The following is a 20,517-nucleotide window of genomic DNA, read 5'->3' on the forward strand; positions in this document are numbered from 1 at the left end:
CCCTGAGGAGATGCTCAGGGACACCCAACAGGAACCAAACACAAACAAGAGCTTCTCTTTTGGGCAACTCTTACTTGGTTTAATAATGGATGATCCTGTGGCACAGAAGGAGCAAAAGGAGTCTTGGGATAAGAAGAGAACTCCCACTGAGGAAGCCTCTGAGCACAGCCTGGATAGAGAAGGACCAGGTCCAGAGCCCAGTGCTGTTCAAGCCTCAAGCTCAGAGCCTGACTTATCCCTGGCCAAGTATTTAAGGTCAACTGGGATACAGAAAACTCTAGATTTCAAAGGCACAGTTCAGAAGGACCATCAAGAGAACATCACTTCACTGGAAGTGGAGGAGGTAACCTTCAGCACAGTTTATGAATATTACAGCAACCAGCAGGAATTCACAAGGCCCTTCTCTCCTGAATCAGAAATGTCTATAGAGCTAGAAAGTGGAAGTGGAGAGGAGTCGCCAGATTCGGACCGCTTCTACACACCTCCCTCCTCGGTGGAGATCTTTGAAACTGCTTCATCAGCATCCTACCACACACCACTCAGCACACCCGAGCGCTACTCCACACCGTCTGAAGGTTCAGAGTACAGCACACCACCCGAGCGCTACTCCACGCCGTCTGAAGAGGGCTCAGAGTACAACATGCCACCCGAGCGCTACTCCACGCCGTCTGAAGAGGGCTCAGAGTACAACATGCCACCCGAGCGCTACTCCATGCCGTCTGAAGAGGGCTCAGAGTACAGCATGCCACCCGAGCACTACTCTACCCTGTCTGAAGAGGGCTTAGTGTACAGCATGCCACATGAGCGCTACTCCACACCGTCTGAAGAGGGCTTAGTGTACAGAATGCCACATGAGTGCTACTCCATGCCATTCGAAGAGGGCTTAGTGTACAGCATGCCACATGATTCTACACCCCTGGAGGGTTCCAACTGCCACACACCCTCAGAGCACTACTTCACACCCTTTGAGGGACCCTGCTCTGCAGCAGGAGACAGCACACCACAAGAGCACTACTGGACACCCACTGGGGAGTATATGGATGCACTGGCCATGTTCCACCTCTGTGAGAGCAGGCAGCACCCTTCAGACCAGCCACAAGCTGAGGTATTTAGGACACCCCGTGAAGCACTGGAGCCATCAGGCAGACAGATGCCACCTGCATTCCTCAAGGCATTAAGCAGGAAGAGGCTGTACGAGGGCAGCACACTGAGCTTTTCAGCAGAGGTGGTGGGAGTGCCCAAGCCAGGAGTGAAGTGGTATCATAATAAATCTCTGTTGGAGCTGGATGAGAGAGTGCGGATAGAGAAGGATGGGGATAAGTGTGTGCTGGTGATTACTAATGTCCAGAAAGCAGATGGAGGACAGTATATGTGCCATGCAGTGAACATAGTTGGGGAAGCTAAGAGTATTGCTCATGTGGAAATTCTGTCTGAAGATGGGCGATCACTAGCACTACCACCTCCTGTCACTCATCAGCATGTAATACACTTTGATCTGGAGCAAAATACATCTTCGAGGTCACCTTCACCACAGGAAATCCTCTTGGAAGTGGAGCTGGATGAAAATGAGGTAAAGGAGTTTGAGAAGCAGGTCAAAATCATAACCAGCCCTGAGTTTAGCCCAGATAAGAAGAGCATGGTTGTTTCCCTCGATGTCCTTCCACTTGCCTTGTTGGAGCAAGCTGCAGGCTTGGCTGCAGAGAATGAGGATATAAAAATTGATTTCCAAGTTACTGAAATGCCTCCCCAATTTGCTGTGCCCTTTTCAGATGTCAAGGTGACAGAAGGCTTGGAGGCAGTGTTTGAGTGCGTGGTAACAGGTACTCCTGTCCCACTAGTGCAGTGGTTCAGAGGTGATGTCTGTGTGAAACCTGTGACAGAGAAGTATGTTGTGAGTCAGAAGGAGGGACTTCACAGTCTGAAGGTCCAAAAAGTAGCTCCTTCTGATGGTGGCTGGTATCACTGTCGGGCAATGAATAGGTTGGGAGAGGCGATATGCAAAGGCTCCCTCATAGTCATGGCTCAGCAGGGAGCAAGTGCTACTGTGAGCAGTGAGACAACCACAGGCAGTGAACAACACAGGTCCCGGAAGTCTGACTTGCTTTTGTGTAAGACTGTGAGTCCAGGTGACCAGTCAGAAATAGAGCTGGAGTCTGAGTCTGAGCAGCACAGAGATGACTCAGAAAAAGCAATCCAGCTGCTTGCAGTGGCTCAACAAGAGCAGGAAGTGGAAGGGGAGAAGCGTGTCAGCGTTAGTTTTGATGTGTTTGCAGAACCGTCCCAAGAGGAATGGGTTGAGTTTAGGGCAGAGAACTCTGAGAGCTGTAGCTTTGAGTTCCAGGTCACAGAAGCTGCTCCCACATTTCTGAAGCTCATTTCTGACTACAGTACATTTCTAGGTGCCTCAGCATGCTTCCAGTGTCTTGTGACTGGTTTTCCCCACCCAACCGTCCACTGGTACAAGGATGGGGTGTTATTGGAAGGGGACAGGTACTGTGTGCAAGAAGAGGAGGGGGGCACTCATAGCCTTACTATTGAAAACTTGATGCAAAATGACAGTGGGCAGTACAAATGTGTAGCCACTAACAGGGCAGGAATGGCCGAGACCTGTGCTGTGTTAACATTATACTGAATTCCCATTATTTATTTAAGTCTCTTTCTTTTGAAACATTAGATGTTTTTATGCTGTTGCTCACTGCTGGTAAAAATGCAGCACTCATATTAGGGGCATTGTTTTTCATCTCTTTAGGGATGAAAACCACTCTATGTGGGCATATTTTTGTCTCACTTAAACTTGCTTTTTGGGGAATTTAAGTGAGATTTAATGTGTGCATAGGTTTTGTGCACACTCTCTGCACCAAGGTGTATTTCAGGCTCCTTCAAAGCTCCTTACTCATTCTTGTAAAGATATTGTAATTGACACTCATTTATGTAGGACTGAATTTTTTCATATAGTGTACATAATCCTGTGTGTCTGTAACAGTCATTGTTGGTTTAGGCAGGCTAGAAATCCCCTGAAAATGTAGAAATCACTTTTTTCTTGTAACCTAAAGGTATGGAATACTAACTTATGCTTGCTCTTTAGTTTGGACATAGTTTTGTCAAAGAACTCCTTAAACTGGTATTCCCCCTTCTCACAATGCTGTTTCAGAACATGTGAGTCTCACTGAGTCAAATCCTGTGTTTACAGTTTCTATCACTGCAATATTCTTACATTTGTGGGTCACATTCTGCTGACTCATGGAACTAAATGACTTTTTTTTTAAAGTCAATGGAATTATGCTGTTGCAAAGAAAAGCAATACAGTGGGAAGAAAATGAACATTTTGCATTAGTAGAGACTGCACAGGATTTTTTTCTCTATTACCAAGTAATAAACATGAAAACATATTTTGTACTGTATCTGTAGAAGTTAAGGGGAAAGGAGAGGGAGCATAATAAATCAATGATTTAACTGTAAATGAATAAAAATAACTTTAGTCGTCCCAATATTCCAGTGTCATTCATAAAAAACACATAGTAGTAACAAAGTGAGAGATTTTTATAGGACATTCTTGTTTCACATTAGAATGGAATTTCTACGTACTCCTTTTTTCTTTTCTTTCTTTTTTAATTAGTAACAGATAAGTGTGCTATGTGTCAAGATGACCAGAAATAAGTAGAATATATTCAACTGTTATCTATCTGTGGCATTTTCTCAGCAGAAGAGATTTTTATATTAATGTTCTCAATATGAGTATATTTTTTCATATTTAAATAATGCTAATACGTAGGAAGAGGAATTGGCAGTAGCTGACAAAATAAATCATAACTAAATCTATCTTATATAACAATTATTAAGAAAAATATGTTAAAAGTACAAAAGTTATTAATGCTTATCAGAAGTTAAATAATTAATTTATGTGCCATCTTTCCAGTTACCTATATGCCAAGGTGAAACCCTGAGTTCAGCAACCCTAAGCAAAAAATATTTTTACTTGGATTACTTGTAAATACCTAGAAAAACTTTATAAACAAATTGCTGTCAATCAGTTGCCTTGCAAAGTCCTTTAAGGAGCATAATGATTTATGAAAGAAGGAGCAAGTATAAAAGAACTATTCCTATAGTACATTCAGTAATGTTCTTGCATGTTCTTATTTCTGAGTTTGATGTGTCCTCACACTGAAGTCAGCATGTCTCAAAAAATAACCTTTTAAGACCATCCTGTCATTCACCTGATATAGCAATTTTTGATCAAAAGAGTCAGTTTGACAAAATGTGTTTCCCAGTATAACCTTAAAGTCAAGAGTGGCAAGTTCCAATGACTCGGGATGTAAGAAAAATGACTGGAGTGGTCAGGCTAATACCAATCTGTCACTTCTGTTTCTTGCCAGTCAATACCCAATGATAAATATTTAAGATCTGTACAATGTTAAAAAGCATAGATAATTGTTATTTCTTATAGGTAATGGTGGTAGGAAAGAGAAGCATGCGTGTCTGATCCAGCGTAATGCTGGGAAAGAATTGCTTCATGATGTGTCCTTAATCCATTCCTTGTGTAGATGTGAAGCACTAACTGATTCATTAGACAGCAGAGGTCCCTAGGGAAGCTGGCATGAATTGTCTGACGTTATGTCAGCTGTGACATGAGGAGTTTTTTATGTCCAGAGCCCAATCAGGTCTTTGATTAGGTCCTAAGAAAGTGTGTCTAATTTGCGTGTAAATGAAATGTAATTTTTATTAGAAACAGGTCCATAATTTTGTTTTGAGCCCTAAGCCAAACAGGTCCAAGTTCATATTCACATCTGAAATATATGGCCAACCATTTTTATCTCTACCTGCATAGTAGTGTTTGTGTTTGTGGTTTAAAGTCTTATTTTAAGTTTCATACATTAGCCAGGAGCACTATAATGTGCTTATGGAGAAACAAAGTGTCACCTAAGCTACAGTGATATAAATCTGGAGTAATTCTAGTTTTGGATAAACTTACCCTGGGGCAACTGGAAGACTTCAGAGCCATGATTGACCATTTCTCTTGTGCTTCCACAGGAGCTATAAAACTCACAATTTCATTGTCAGGTTTAATGTTGTCTTCATTTCTACAAACCTAGTAATTAAAGAAAAGGTTGAATTATGTTTGTTATCAATGTGTATTGAATGTTAACATGTATGGTTAATTTGTGAAATAAATATGTAAATGATTTAAGTCTGTTGCTTCCTGTACTTTATTCATTTCAGAGACACAGCTAAAATATGAAAAAGAATCTGTATACTTTTTCTGGCATAAATATTCAGGAACACAAAAAAAAGTGCATTAATTTTTGCCAAACTGTTGTATATAATGCATTCGCATGTGTGTTAACATAGGTTCCATTCTGCAATTATTATACTTTATTATGGCCAACCATTCTCAAATTCACTCGTAGGTAAATACTGAAGGACTGGTGTAATTTTGTAATTTTTTAATTTTTTTTTTTTTTTTTTTTTTTTACCTAAGCATCTCTTCTCTGCAGTTAATCACTGTATGCATGGTGCTATGTCATGTTTATTATAGTATCTGTGGCAAGATTAGTCATTGATAAAACCAATGAGAAGGAACTGGGTGAGGCATATTCTATTCTTCTTTCTAGTTGCTATTGGAATGCAGCAAAAATTATTGTCTCACAATAAGTTTTGGAACTTAAGGCACTGTAATCGAGAAACTTATCAAGGTTCACCTGGGGACATTTATCGACTCACATTTCTTCTGTTCTTGTTTAGCAATTCCCATATCTTCCCAGTGTCAAATACTGTGGGCCTTGTCTGAGAAAAATTGATTCAGTGAGGACAACAGGATTTGATTTCCAAAGGTGTTTTTCTGTGTTGTGGTTTTCACGGATGGTCTGTTCTTTTCCTGGAAGCCTCAGATTTCATTGATGTTTTTAGTGTCCAGCATCTGCAGAGAATGACATGTTCTTGATGTCTGTTTCCTATCATTTTTAAACCACTATTATAACAAAGTGGCCTAACACAAAGATGTCTAAATTCACAGAAGCAAGGAAAAGAAAAACCTTAAAGTGTTCTGCCTTTTTCTCTGTGATTGTGGGAGTTCTAATATTCAGCATTATGACAAGGAGGAATTTAAAACCAGAGATTTGAATGAGTGACATCAAATCAAGGGTGCAAACTTGCAGTTTTAGTAATAATGATGTTCTAAGCATAGGTGTCTAATGACAAAACTAGGACAAAGTAGGGAGAGGTAATATCAGTGTATTAGACAAAGAGTTGAAAGAGATGAATAAGCTGCACTAGAAAAGGATTGGTGCACTGATAATTTTGTGTTATTTTTCCAATCCTGTAATTCTGCTTTGTCTTTGCAGGCTTTGAAGTAAACCAGAGTCTTAGCACTGCTCTGCTGTACTTGCTTGTAGGAGTATACATACAAATATGTATGGCATATTTTATATTTGTGAAATGGAGTAATGTTGCTTGACTGTTACTTGCACTGTACACCTTGGGGGCATTCCTAACCCATACTGTAATGTCAGGTTTTTAAAGAGACATCCATGTTGATCCAAATAGGAAGTTCATAAGTAACCTGACAGCACAGCCTGTCTCACTGGTTTTGGCAGGTGTGTATTTGACAGCAACAGGTGTGTATTTGACAGCAATAGGTGTATATTTGACAGGACCTTGTGTTCATTGTTAACTGCTGTTTATTGCTATCTAGTTGTGTTTTCTTAAACATCCTAGTAAAACTAAACATTTTTTTTCCATACAGACTTCGCTAGCTCTCTTCCTGTATCTTCTGAGGAAGGAAGAAGTGAAGGCTACAGCGGTAGCTTTCAGTTGCTTGATAAAGAAAAAACACTTGAATTTGAGCCTGAAAAACCAGTTTATTCCAGCAAAGCAAAGATGAAAATGGATGGGGGCCAAGCCCCTGTTTTCCTAAAACAGGTTTCAAATGTTGAAGTCTGGCAGGGAGATGTAGCTAGGCTCTCTGTTACTGTTACTGGCAGTCCGACACCCAAAGTCCAGTGGTTTTTCAACAGTATGAAGTTAACCTCATCTACAGACTGTAAATTAGTGTTTGCTGGCAATGATCACAGCCTCATCCTCCCATATGCAGGTGTGCAGGATGAGGGTGAGTATACATGTGTGGCCAGCAATGTACATGGTGAGACCACATGCAGCGCCCACCTCCATGTGCGTCAGCAGATACCAGGGGTCCCTTGCTTTGCCAGGAAGCTGGACAGCATACGGTGTGCCCCGGGATTCACTGCAGTCTTTGAGTACACTGTGGCTGGAGAGCCATGCCCCGATGTGCTGTGGTTCAAGGGGAGTGAACAGCTTTTCTCCGATGCACGCCATTCTGTTGCTCACCATCCTGATGGGTCAGGCTCCCTGACAGTGCAGGAGTGCATGGAGGGGGACACTGGGCTTTACACGTGCAAGGCAGTGAGTGCCCTGGGCGAGGCCACATGCTCTGCTGAGCTCCTTGTGCTGCCTGAGGAGCATGCTGTTCACAGGCAAAGCCCAGCCTTGCAGCATTCTGCAGTGGCAGAAGACCAGAGTCCCCTGTCATATGAGGAGGCTGGTGAACTTCCTGCTGCAGAAGGAGCACTGAGACTTGAGGCCATGAAAGAGCCCCTGGCCCTCCTTCGGCTCCAGATGAGCCAGGAGAAACATGTGCTGCCCAGGGAGGACATCTTGCCCAGCCTGCCACCAGCCTGCCTGGCCACACAGAGTGTTGAAGAGATGCTCACCCAGGCAGCCACAACAGAAGAGAGTGGCAAGCTTTTGGCGGAGCCCCTGGAAACCTTCCCTGCTGGCCCCCAGGGTGTGGTGCCTGCAGTAGCAATGGAGACACGACTGCCAGGCTGCCTTGGGACTGTAGCCACACAGATACTTTTGCCCAAAGAGCAGGTCATCCCCGAGACAGCAGAGCAAATGCCTGCTCTGAAGACAGAGGTTTCCCAAGCCCTTCTACAGGTGTCAACCACCACTGAGAGCTGTGCAATAGATGGTGACCATATGCAGACCCTTGAGGGCTTCCAGGCAATGCAAGGTGAGCTGAAGGCTGAACCTAGACTTGCTTCTGAACTGGCCTTCACTGGGGGTCAAGCCGTTCCTCTGGAGACCATTTCTTCCCTGGAAGCAGCAGCAGAAGACTTTGCTGCAAGAATCCATGAGGGACAGGCTGTGAGATTTCCCTTGCTGCTAGAAGAAAAACAGTCCCTGGAGGAGGAACATGTTGTCAGTCTTGTCAAAGAAGGAAAATCCTGTGATGAAACCTTTGAGCTGAAGTCCCAGCAGGCTGAGACAACTATGGAGGCAGAAATACCCCTGGAGCAGCCTTTGTCTGCACAAGTAATCAACACTGTGACTGGGCGTAGTCAAATCAAGGATGTGGGCGCAGCTGCAGCCACTGCTGATGTAGCCTCTGCAGATGTTCCCATTGAGACACCCACAGAAATATTGAAAGGGAAAGAGAAAGGGGAAGAAATATATGAGGAAGAGAGCAGGAAAGTTCTGGAAGCTAAAGCTGGGAAGCTACAGGTCAAAGAGAGTTATCCCATCATACATAGCAACCTGGTTGACAGTGTTGTGGAGGAAGGAGAAAGTGTCAGTTTGGTGACTGTCATAACAAATGTCAGGGAGGTGAACTGGTACTTTGAGGGTAAACTGGTGTCTTCAGGTGACAAATTCAAGTGTCTGCAAGATCAGGACACATACACACTAGTAATAAGCAAAGCATGCAGTGACACTCACCAAGGAGAATACACGTGTGAGGCGCTGAATCAAGGTGGAAAACGAGCAACAGCAGCAAACCTCACAGTTGTTAAAAGAGGTTGGATTATGGGGATAAAATATGGTCTTTCTAATACACTGCTCTACTAATGAAACTACCCTACTATGTGTCTGTATCTTTGGATACAGATACAATATTAATATCACCATGCCACTAATCAGAGGGCTCCCTTTCTCTCTGGATTTATGGTCTCCTTTTACCAGATTGCAGTCCTTCACTTCCCTCACCCTAGTCTTTAGTCAGGAACTTTGTTGCTTCCTGTTCTCATGACACAAGGACAGTCAGGACAAGCTGCGCCTTGTTCCCCACTACTTCTACCATTTTTGCCTGTGAAGTGAACCTGCTCTTCCTTTTGCACTGCCGCACCCTCTCTCACTCTTTGTAGTCATTGCCCAGTTTCAGCACAATTTCTCATTTGCACCACAATTTCTTACAGCTCCAGGATAGTGTGGTAGATGCTTGTATTGCCTTGTTATTTTTCATCTATATTGCACGTGATTTTTCCAGTATCACCACTGTGTTTCATGATGTCATTAATGCACCATAACACCGTCTGTCCACTGAGCCTGGTACTGTTTTTATTTCTTACTTTTTTCTTTTACAGTCACGTTATGCAGATTGCAAGTAAATCACCTTTCTTTTATTTTCAGTCACTTCACTGTTACTTTCCAGAATGTCACAGGCAGAGCTTTGAGTTACTCTCTGCTTCTGATTTCAGTTGCACCGATCCTGAGGAGAAGGCTCACACCAGTGGAGGTGGCTGTAAATCATGTGGCCAAGTTTACCTGTGAGGTAGAGACTGCGCCCAATGTCAAGTTCCAGTGGTACAAAGCCGGCCGAGAGATACACGATGGGGACAAGTACTCCATTCGCACCTCCAACCACCTCTCCACGCTTGAGATTCTGAGGCCCCAGGTTGTTGACTGCGGAGAGTATAGCTGTAAGGCTTCCAACCAGCATGGCAGTGTAAGCTCTACAGCCCTTTTGACAGTGAGTGGTAAGTACAGACTTTCAAACACTTCTCTATAAAATATCTTGGTATATTGTAATGCTTTCATTGCTATACTTACACATGTTCATGGTAGAGCTCTTGATTGCCATTGTTGTACATAGTCCATACCTAATTTTGGCAGGCCTAAGCATAAAGAAGGAATAATTTTTGAAAATGCTGCTTTTAGGTGCTTTATATTCCTAGAAAACAGAATCAGTGTGAAGTTTCAGAAGGCAAGAAAGAAGGGGGAGAGGGAGAGTGGGAGGAACTAGATTGTCAACAGAATGGGATTGCTTTGTGAATACATTCTTGAAGAAAGTTTATGACTTCTGGATGACAACATACACTTTTAAATCTGATTTCTTTGGTATGATAACTGTACAATTACCTTGGCACCTTATGTTTATGCTGCATCTATACTTGTGATGCAGGCTATGCAGCTACACATACCTGAACTTCTATGTGCCATGGCCAAAGGAGACCTGTGTGTGATTGGGGAAATAGATCTTAAAGACTAAAAGACGGTTTAAAGCTGTTTCAGTTTTTGATCTTTTTGTCTATTGAGAGCTATACAATTATCTTCTTTTTTTTTTTTTTTTTTTTGCCTTTAAAAAAAATCCAAACCGCCACCTTTAGGGCTCTTAGTGTACAATGATTTTTTTTTTACATTGAATTTTCTCTTTATGGGAGGAGTCTTCATGTGCTCTTTGCTAAGTGCCAGATGCTAGAGGCTGCACAAACTGTGAAATGCATGCAAACTTGTCCATCTTGAGAGAATGGTACACAAACATGTCAGTCTTGAAGGGGGGGAAGTTCCAGCTTTTGGTTTATTTCCCTTTAGTCTGTACATTCCTCCAGAGACCCAAAATGTCTTCAAGCTCTGAAGCAATATACAGACCCAAGAAGTACAAACCCAAAAGCCAAAATGCATCATCTTTAATATCTCTTACTTCCTTCACTCTGGCTTCTTTTGCTTAAGAGTGTCCAGTGACTAACTGGCCCCTCATACTCTCTGTCCCTGGCAATTGTAAAGAAAGAGCGTAAGCTCCGGTTCTCACCTCTAGATAACATTGAACCCCTTTGTTTTGCAGAAGCATTACCGCCAACGTTTCTTACCAGACCTGAATCTATCACTACTTTTGTGGGCAAAAGTGCCAAGCTCCTGTGTACTGTTTTGGGCACTCCAGTCATCGACGTTGCCTGGCAGAAAGACGGCACGACCATTTCACCTTCGGACCATCACAGAATCTCCGAAGTGGAAAATAAACATGTGCTAGAAATTTCCCTTCTCACCACCAGTGACAGAGGGGTTTACACTTGCAAAGCTTCCAACAAGTTTGGGGCTGACATTTGCCAGGCTGAATTGATCATTATAGACAAGCCTCACTTCATTAAAGTGCTGCAGTCAGTGCAGTCAGCAGTCAATAAAAAAATACGCCTTGAATGTCAGGTAGATGAAGACAGGAAAGTAACAGTAGGGTGGACAAAGGATGGAAACAAAATTCCTCCAGGCAAAGATTATAAGATTTACTTTGAAGACAAAATAGCCTCACTTGAGATTCCTTTGGCTAAGCTGAAGGATTCAGGCCATTACGTGTGCACTGCCTCAAACGAGGCAGGAAGCAGCTCCTCTTCTGCCAGCGTCACAGTCAGAGGTAAGATAGTCCTATGCCCCCTTTACTTTTCTCTTCCTGGGTTCCCTATTTCTTCTTTTGCAGGCTTCTTTGAGCAGGAATCACACTGTGAACTCTTCTCAGACCTGCCGTAAGGTCCATTCACCTCTTGCTCATTTCTCTTCCTGCCTCCCTGTGCACTGTGGGGTGCTTCAATATTTCTTTCACTGGCCAGATCCAAGAATTGCTCCTATATGCAGGACAGAGGTGGCAAAAGAAACCACAAAAACTGCAAAAAATGCTGATTTTTTCTGAAGTCATGTTTTGTTCTTGTGCTAGGAACCAATCTTTCAAACCTTTTTATTTCAGCCTTCTTTTCTTTTTCTCTTTTCCCTCTCCTTTCCCTTTCTTTCTACTTTCCTTTCCATTTCCAACCTTTTTCCTTCCCATTTTCCCCTCTTTCTTTACTTTTCTTTCCATTTTTAGAACCACCATCCTTTGCGAAGAAGGTCGATCCGTCTTATTTGCTGACTCCAGGTGACTCTGCACGCCTTCAATGCAAAATCAAAGGGTCTCCTGAAATACAGGTTACTTGGTTCAAGAACAATAAGGAAATCCGTGAAAGCAACACACACAGGATGTCCTTTGTCAATTCTGTGGCTGTGTTAGATATTTTGGAGGTGAAAGTTGATGACAGTGGGAGCTATTCATGTGAAGCTGTAAACGAGGTTGGAAGTGACAGCTGCACCACTGAAGTAGTTGTCAAAGGTCTGTTCTTCTTGCTGCTACCAGCCACATTCTTGAGAAAATAATTCTCTTCCTTTTTATTTTTGGCATGGTTGACTAATTCTTTCTTGCTGCTTTTATAGAGCCTCCATCTTTCATCCGAACACTTGAACCAGCAGAGGTAGTAAAGGGAACAAACCCCATACTTCAGTGTGAGGTTGCTGGTACTGGACCATTTGAAATTAGCTGGTACAAAGACAAGAAACAGATTCGCAGTAGTAAAAAATACAGGTTGACCTCTCAGAAAGCTGTAATTTCTCTGGAGGTGTCCTCGTTTAATAGTGCTGATGTCGGTGAATACGAGTGTGTGATAGCTAATGAAGTCGGGAAGTGCATATGCAGTGCAACGTACATCTTGAAAGGTCAGTGGGAGAGAAAAACCTCCACTTACTGAAGGAATTGGCAAGAACCTCTCATTTCTTAAAATGTCTTTTCTTTGGATTTGTGGGTTGCTAGGGAGGGTGGGCAGGGGAGGTTATCTTCTTCTCCTAAAGTTCTGTGTATATCTTATCTGGCGCTAAACCTGTGAATTTGGATTGAGCTTAAAGGGGTCCCCAGCAGGGGAATGCAGCTCTTTTCTTGCCGCTTTTTAGCTGAGTTGCACCATATACTTCACATATTGTCTCATATAACCGTCTTTAAGCAGTGGATTTCATGCGATGACGTGGTAGAAGATGAGTATTTCTTCTTGTCTCTTTTCTTTGAACTAGAACCACCATCTTTTGTTAAGAAAATTGAAAATGTAACAGCTCTGGCTGGAGATAGTGTTACATTACAGGCTGTGGTGAAAGGGTCAGAGCCTATTTCTGTGATGTGGATGAAGGGAAAAGACATTATTCAAGATGATAACAAAGTGAGAGTGACATTTGAACATGGTCTAGCAACACTGCAAATTACCGGTGTCCAGCTGAGCTCTGGTGGGAAGTACACCTGCGTGGCTGAGAATGACGCAGGAACTCAGTCCTGCTTTGGTGAACTGTCAGTGAAAGGTCAGTGAAGTAGTGCTGTGATCCCTGCATTGTCACCCAGCTGAGAAGAAGAGCAAGTTCCTTTTGTCCTTAACACCAGCTGTTTAATTCTGTTGTAGAACCTGCTAAAATCATTGAAAAATCTGAAATGATCCAGGTAACAGCAGGGGAACCAGCCATTTTGGAGTACACTGTTACAGGCACTCCAGAGATGAAAACCAAATGGTTCAAAGATGGAAGACCACTACCTGCCAGCAAAAAATATAGGATCAGCTTTAAAAATAACATTGCTCAGCTCAAGTTTTATGCCGCTGAACTGCAGGACAGTGGCGAGTACACCTTTGAGATATCCAATGATGTGGGCATCAGCTCTTGTACTACCAGCTTCACAGTGCTAGGTTGGTACTGACTCTTTGCAAACAACCCTGCTATTCTGCTCTGAGCCCAACAGAGCCAGAAGAACAACGGCATACCTGGTTTTCTCATTTGTTTCTTTCTTTCATATTTTTCACTCTCAACAGATCGCACTCTCCCTCCCTTCTTCACTAAACCCCTGAAGAATATTGACAGCATCATTAACACGTCATGCCGCCTAGACTGCAAAATTTCAGGCTCTCTTCCAATGACTGTCTCTTGGTTTAAGCAGGACATTGAGATGACTTCAAGTGCCAAGTACACAGTACACTTTGCAGAAGGCTCTGCATCTTTGGAAATAAAACACCTAGATGCAAGTGATGCTGGGGTCTACATTTGCAGAGCCACAAACTCTGCTGGTAGCAAAGAGAGCAGTAGCACTTTGTTTATAAAAGGTTTGGCAATTTGATTAAAATTTCTTGGTTTTTTTTTTTTTCATTTGATAATACTTTTCTTCAGGCCATGTGTCTCACTCTTAACACTTGCTTCCTTTCAACAAAATCTAGAGCCACCTAGCTTCATTGTAGAACCAGAGTCCCAAGATGTACTGCCTGCATCAACCGTACGTTTCAAAGGCACATTTAAAGGCACAACACCACTGATGGTGAAATGGTTTAAAGGTGAAACTGAGCTGGTGACAGGAGGAGCCTGCTACATCATGACAGAAGCATTAGCAAGTTACTTGGAACTTTACGCAGTCAAACCAGCAGACTCAGGAAAATACACCTGCAAAGTCTCCAATGTAGCTGGTTCAGTATCATGCAGTGCAAACTTATTTGTAAAAGGTTTGCATTCTTTCTGTCTTTTAAACTTTCAGATGCTGGATTGACCCAGTAGCACTCTTTCCTGCTTTCTTTATCCTGAACACTCTTCTTAAATCCACAGAACCTGCTGCCTTCAAGGAGAAGCTAGAACCAACCCATCTGGTAAAGAAAGGTGGATATGCTGAGCTGACCTGTGAAGTCACTGGTACTCCTGAGATTAAAATCACGTGGTTCAAGGATGATAGAGAGCTAAAAGAGAGTGACAAATATAGAATGACTTTCACAAAATCCTTGGCAGTACTTCATATTATAGAGGCTGAGACTGAAGACAGTGGGGAATACATTTGTGAGGCCAGAAACGATGCTGGGAAAGATATTTGCAGTAGTGTTGTTACGATCAAAGGTGTGTGTGACATCCAGCCACGCAGTTTGTGTCTTTAAACTCAGTACAGTTTTATAGGCTTCGAAAGTATGACTAATACAACTGAACTCTCTCTTTTGCACTGTAGAGTCACCTTATTTTAGCACGGAGTTTCAATCCATGGAAGTCTTGAAGGATTCTGATGTGGTTTTGGAGTGTGAGGTGCTTGGCACACCTCCATTTGAAGTGTTTTGGGTGAAAGATGATAAACCCGTGCGGAGCAGTAAGAAACACAGAATAAGCATTGAGAAATCTTTGATTAGCCTCCACGTTTTCAGGTTTGATGCTTCTGATGTTGGCGAGTATCAGTGTAGAGTAACAAATGATGTCGGGAGCTGCTTCTGCAGTTCAGAGGTTACACTGAAAGGTTAGTGCAAGGTGCAGAATGCCACCAGCATGCTTTTATCCCAGTGTGGCTTTCATGCCACACTGTCATGCACCAGACTCATACTTACATGTCCATTTTCTTCCTGCCAGAGCCCCCACAGTTCGTAAAAAGGATAGAAAACATTAGTTCCCTTCGAGGGGGAACAGTTGTGTTTCAGGCTGCTATTAAAGGCTCCTTGCCCATCACTGTGTCCTGGCTGAAAGACAATGATGAAGTGATTGAAGATAACAATATAAAAATGACTTTTGTCAACAATGTTGCCACTCTTCTGGTGAGGTCTATTGAACTGAAACATGACGGGAAATATTTCTGTCAGGCTAAAAATGAGGCAGGAATTCAGAGATGTTCTGCCCTGCTGACTGTCAAAGGTTGGTCCTACCCTGAGGGTTTGTGGCGATCTCAGACTGTTCCTTGGTGGTTTGTACAGATGCTCTTAACACTCTATCTCCTTGTTTACAACAGAACCTGCTACAGTTGTGGACAAGGCTGTGTCAATAGATGTGACTGAAGGAGACCCAGCAACCTTGCAGTGTAAATTTTCAGGAACAAAACCTATTACAGCCAAATGGTTCAAAGATGGCAAGGAATTGACATTAGGCCCAAAATACAAGATCAGTGTTACAGATACTGTCTCAGTCCTAAAGGTGCTTTATGCAGAAAAGAAAGATAGTGGAGAATACATTTTTGAGGTTCACAATGACGTTGGGAGCAGTAGCTGTTCTGCTAGCATTAATGTCCTAGGTGTGTATGGGCTCTCTTTTATCGTCGTTTTTATATAAAATACATTTTATCCTGAGCTCACATCTGCTGCGATCAAGGTTGAATTTCATGCTTTGTTTTTTTTACTGTCTTGGATAGATCTCATTATACCACCTAAATTCACCAAAAAGCTCAAGAAAATGGACAGCATTAAGGGCTCTTTTGTCCATCTGGAATGCATAGTGTCTGGTTCACATCCCATAAGTATCCAGTGGTACAAGGATGGCCAAGAAATAACAGCAAGTGAAAAGCACAAATACTCTTTCCATGATAATACTGCATTTCTGGAAATCAATAAACTAGAAGGCACAGACAGCGGCTCTTACACTTGTGAAGCAACCAATAAGGCGGGAAGTAACCAGTGCAGCGGGTTCTTAACTGTCAAAGGTTTGAGTTCCTTCTTTGTCTTGTGTTAGGCCTTTCATTCATAATTTTGGAATTCTTCTGTCTCAGAGTAATCCTCTTTCTTCCTTTTTATGTTACAGAGCCACCATATTTTGTTGAGAAACCCCAGTCCCAAGAGGTTGTGCCCAATGCTAGGGTTCAGTTCAAAGCACTGGTGAAAGGCTCTACTCCTCTGCAGATAAAGTGGTTTAAAGACAGCCAAGAGCTCCTTTCTGGAGCCAATCGATCTGTCTGGAAGGACGACACATCTAGTGTACTGGAGCTCTTCTCGGCTAGGACATCTGACTCTGGGAACTACACTTGTCAGATAAGCAATGATGTGGGGTCTGCAACTTGCAAAGCAACTTTGTTTGTAAAAGGTGTGCAGCTCAATGTTCTCCTCATTGTCCCTCTGATTTTTCTGGGCAATTTGGAGGGAGGGGTAGGAAACCCTTGTATTTCTTTAAGTCACCTGAATATTACAAAGCCTCACCTTTTCTGTCCATCTTCTAGAGCCTCCCAGGTTTATTCAGATGCCAACTTCCGTAGTAGCTTTGCGTGAAGGACAGTCCACCACTTTCGAATGCCAAGTAGTAGGCACACCAGAGATCCACATAACATGGTACCTGGATGGTAATGAAGTGACTGACCATGCCAAGTATGGCATCTCCTTCATAGACGGTTTAGCCACTTTGAAATTAACTCAAGCCAGAGTGTCAGATAGTGGGATTTATGTTTGTGAAGCCCACAATGATGCAGGTAGTGAAAGCTGCAGCATCGAGCTGAAAGTAAAAGGTTTGTTTTGAACATCTTGGCATCTACGCCACATAGCTGGGGTGATGGAGTAGGGGAGACTTCTTCTCCCCTCAAAATCGTTCAAGGTACTATTTGCTTTCTCTTCATTCCTCTTTGTAGAGCCTCCAACATTTGTTCGGGAGTTGCGTCCCACTGAGGTAGTGAAGGGTTTGGAAGCCATACTTGAGTGTGAGGTGACTGGTACTCCTCCATTTGAGGTGAAGTGGCTGAAGAACAATAAGGAGATGTTCAGCAGCAAGAAATATGCCATCTCCACCAAAGAATCAGTATTTACTCTTAATGTGACTAACTGTGATGTCTCAGATGTTGGTGAATATCAGTGTATTATATCAAATGAAGGTGGGAGCTGTTCTTGCAGCACAAGGCTCAGCTTGAAAGGTCAGTTCTTTAGAAAGTATACCCACAACATTATATGTTCTAGCTAAACTGTAGTGACTAGGATGACCTTATATTATCTCTCTTTCCCCCTTTCCCTTTCTATGACTTCTCTTCCAATCAACAAACAAAACTTCACACCACAGAACCACCATCCTTTGTCAAGAAGCTGGAGAATGTCACTAGCATTTTCAAAGGTACTGCATTCTTCCAGTGCGTTGTAGCTGGTGCTCAACCCTTATCTGTGTCATGGATAAAAGATGAGAAAATACTAGAAGATGATGAACACCACCATATCACCTTTGAGAACAGCGTGGCCACACTGGAACTTACCAATATTGACCTCAGCCACAGAGGAAGATACACTTGCCAGGCAAAGAACGAATCTGGCATGGAGAAATGTTTTGGTTTGCTTTTTGTACAAGGTGTGTACAAGGTGTGACCCTTCAAGCCATCCTTGATGGGTACTTGGAAAGTCAGTACCCTATCTATGTATCTAACTTATTTTTATATACTTTATATCTCAGAGCCTGCACAAATCATAGAAAAGGCTAAATCACTTAAAGTCACTGAAAGAGACCCTGTGACATTGGAGTGTACTGTGGCTGGGACACCAGAGCTCCGAATAAGATGGTACAAAGATGGCAAACAACTCCTACCCAGTAGATACTACACAATGAGCTTTGAAAACAATGTGGCCAGTTTCAGGATTGAACCTGTATCAAAGGAGGATAGTGGTACATACAGTTTTAAGGTTGAAAATGACTTTGGAAGTAGCACCTGTGAAGCTGTTCTCACTGTCCTAGGTTTGTATTGTCATTTGGCTAATTCACCAACCCAGCAGGGAGGGAATGAAAAAATTATAATCTCTGTGAAAGATAGGCAAGAAGGTAACCAGTGTGTTTTTGCCATTTTTTGTGTTGGGCAGATCAATCGATTCCTCCTGCATTTATCAAAAAACTAACCAAAAAGGATACTGTTCTGGGATCTTCTATCCAAATGGAGTGCAAAGTCTCTGGTTCACTCCCCATTACTGCAAAATGGTATAAGGATGGAAAAGAGATAACTGACAGTGCAAAATATAGAAGCCTGTGCCACGAGAACACTATGTCACTCGAGATTGCTAATCTAGAACTGGCAGACAGTGCAAATTACACATGCAGTATCTCTAATGTTGCTGGGAGCGATTCTTGCAGTGCCGTCCTGACTGTAAAAGGTTTGAAACTCTTTTGCTACTTGTTTGTGATGGATGCTGGGAAAAATACCTTAAATCTTATGCTAACATAAGACTCTTATACCTCTTAATATAAATGCTGAAAACTTGGTCTCCATGCTTACCTTGCTAATTTTCTTCATTCTTCCAATGAAGACATTTCTGATGTAACTGAATATTTCTTTTTCTTGAAAACTGCAGAGCCACCGAGCTTCTTAGTAAAACCTGAAAGCCAGCAAGCCATCCCAGATTCCACAGTGGAGTTTAAGGCTACACTAAAAGGAACACCACCCTTTACAGTAAAGTGGTTCAAAGAAGACTTAGAACTTGTATCTGGTCCAACCTGTTTCATTGGGATTGAAGGGTCAACTGGGTTCTTAACCCTCTATTCAGTGGATACTTCTAGGAGTGGGCGCTACACTTGCCACGTTTCAAATGACGTTGGCAGTGACTCTTGCACTACAACACTGATAGTAACAGGTGTGCCTTCTTTCTTGTGTTGCAGTCTTTTCACCTATTTCTTTTCTTTCCTTTTTTTGCCAAGCCCACCTCAGTGATATCGATACACCTTCAGGTGAATTCCCTACCCTGTGTTTGCAACCCACAGTTTTTTGGTTCTTTCCCCTCCTCTTTTCTTTCCAGTATTAATTCAAACCTTCCTGACTCCACTTTTTCTGGTTTTTTAGAACCACCCAAGTTTGCTAAGAAGCTAGAGGCAGCAAAAGTAGTCAAGCAGGGTGACTCAGCCCGGCTTGAGTGCAAAGTAAGTGGATCTCCAGAGATGAAAGTAGTGTGGTTCAGAAATGACCATGAAATTGTTGCCAGTGAAAAATTCCGGACATCATTCATTGACTCCGTGGCTGTGCTTGAAATGAATTATCTCAGTACTGATGACAGTGGTGACTACATCTGTGAAGCTCACAACCCCGCCGGCAAGGCCAGCTGTAGTACTAAAGTCACAGTGAAAGGTTAGCTATCCTCTTATTCTCTTGACTACATCCTTTTTTTCCCTGGTGGCTTTATCCTTTGAAAATCAACAAGAACAGGAGATTAATTTGGTATTTTAGGACAGCCATTTTCTTCATGTTATGTTTGTTTCTTGATGCCCCCTCTCCCACTGTGTCAGTGCCTGAACAACAGTGATGTTGTTCTTAATGCAGATGAATCCTAAGTTAGATGATCCCCAGGTTTATGACTGTCAACATCCAGGACAGATCATAGTTGGAACTGCTGTATCAAGGAGCTGAAATACAAATTGAAAGAACAGACCCAGACTAATAGGCATTGGTTTTATACCTGGTGTTTGAGACAACTATTAGATAAATGAGACCTGTACCCTTTCTGCCAAGGGCCACACCTCTGTTCACCTTTTCTACAGAGGAGCTAAGTGCTCTGGATGCCAGCTACCTGCAAGATTATTTCATAATGTGCCCAGAAAATGAGGAAAGTCTGTGCCCATTCTGCTGATTTTCTCAGCTGTCTCATTGTGTAGAAGCTGGTATGAGTAAATGATTTGTTGGTCAAATAGCTCCAGGCTCCTTTCTAAAAGTGTTCCTTTCTTCCCTTGTTAGAACCTCCTGTTTTTAGCAGGAAGCCCTCTCCAGTAGACATGCTCAAAGGAACTGAGGTTAGCCTGGAATGTGAGATTTCAGGAACACCACCATTTGATGTTACATGGTACAAAGACAGGAGGCAAATCCGCAGTAGTAAGAAGTATAAGGTTACAGCCAAAAACTACCACACCAGCGTTCGCATTCTTAATGTTGAAGCTACAGATGTGGGTGAATATCAGTGCAAAGCACAGAACAACGTAGGAAGTGACACTTGTTTTTGCACTGTGAAGCTGAAAGGTAAA

The 20,517-nt window shown here is 42.6% G+C and overlaps 1 protein-coding gene across 5 annotated transcripts in view; it reads left to right on the plus strand.

The window, feature by feature from the left end:
• The window catches only part of TTN (titin), a 247,435-nt gene that overhangs the window by 45,383 nt on the left and 181,535 nt on the right, over nucleotides 1-20,517 (plus strand). For 4 of the 5 annotated variants that reach the window (XM_065670238.1, XM_065670240.1, XM_065670239.1 and 1 more), the window contains exons 45-46: nucleotides 6,740-8,809; nucleotides 9,489-9,767. In XM_065670238.1, the coding sequence (XP_065526310.1) occupies nucleotides 6,740-8,809; nucleotides 9,489-9,767 (2,349 nt within the window). Of the gene's footprint in view, nucleotides 1-6,739; nucleotides 8,810-9,488; nucleotides 9,768-10,852; nucleotides 11,417-11,860; nucleotides 12,143-12,243; nucleotides 12,523-12,870; nucleotides 13,150-13,247; nucleotides 13,527-13,649; nucleotides 13,938-14,048; nucleotides 14,328-14,427; nucleotides 14,710-14,815; nucleotides 15,095-15,204; nucleotides 15,484-15,577; nucleotides 15,857-15,973; nucleotides 16,262-16,359; nucleotides 16,639-16,771; nucleotides 17,054-17,173; nucleotides 17,453-17,595; nucleotides 17,875-17,976; nucleotides 18,256-18,377; nucleotides 18,666-18,863; nucleotides 19,143-19,348; nucleotides 19,631-20,233; nucleotides 20,513-20,517 lie in introns of all 5 variants that reach the window. The other variant, XM_065670237.1, reaches the window with a different exon arrangement.

Source organism: Lathamus discolor, chromosome 3 (assembly GCF_037157495.1).
Source record: "Lathamus discolor isolate bLatDis1 chromosome 3, bLatDis1.hap1, whole genome shotgun sequence".
Taxonomy (NCBI): Eukaryota; Metazoa; Chordata; class Aves; order Psittaciformes; family Psittacidae; genus Lathamus; species Lathamus discolor.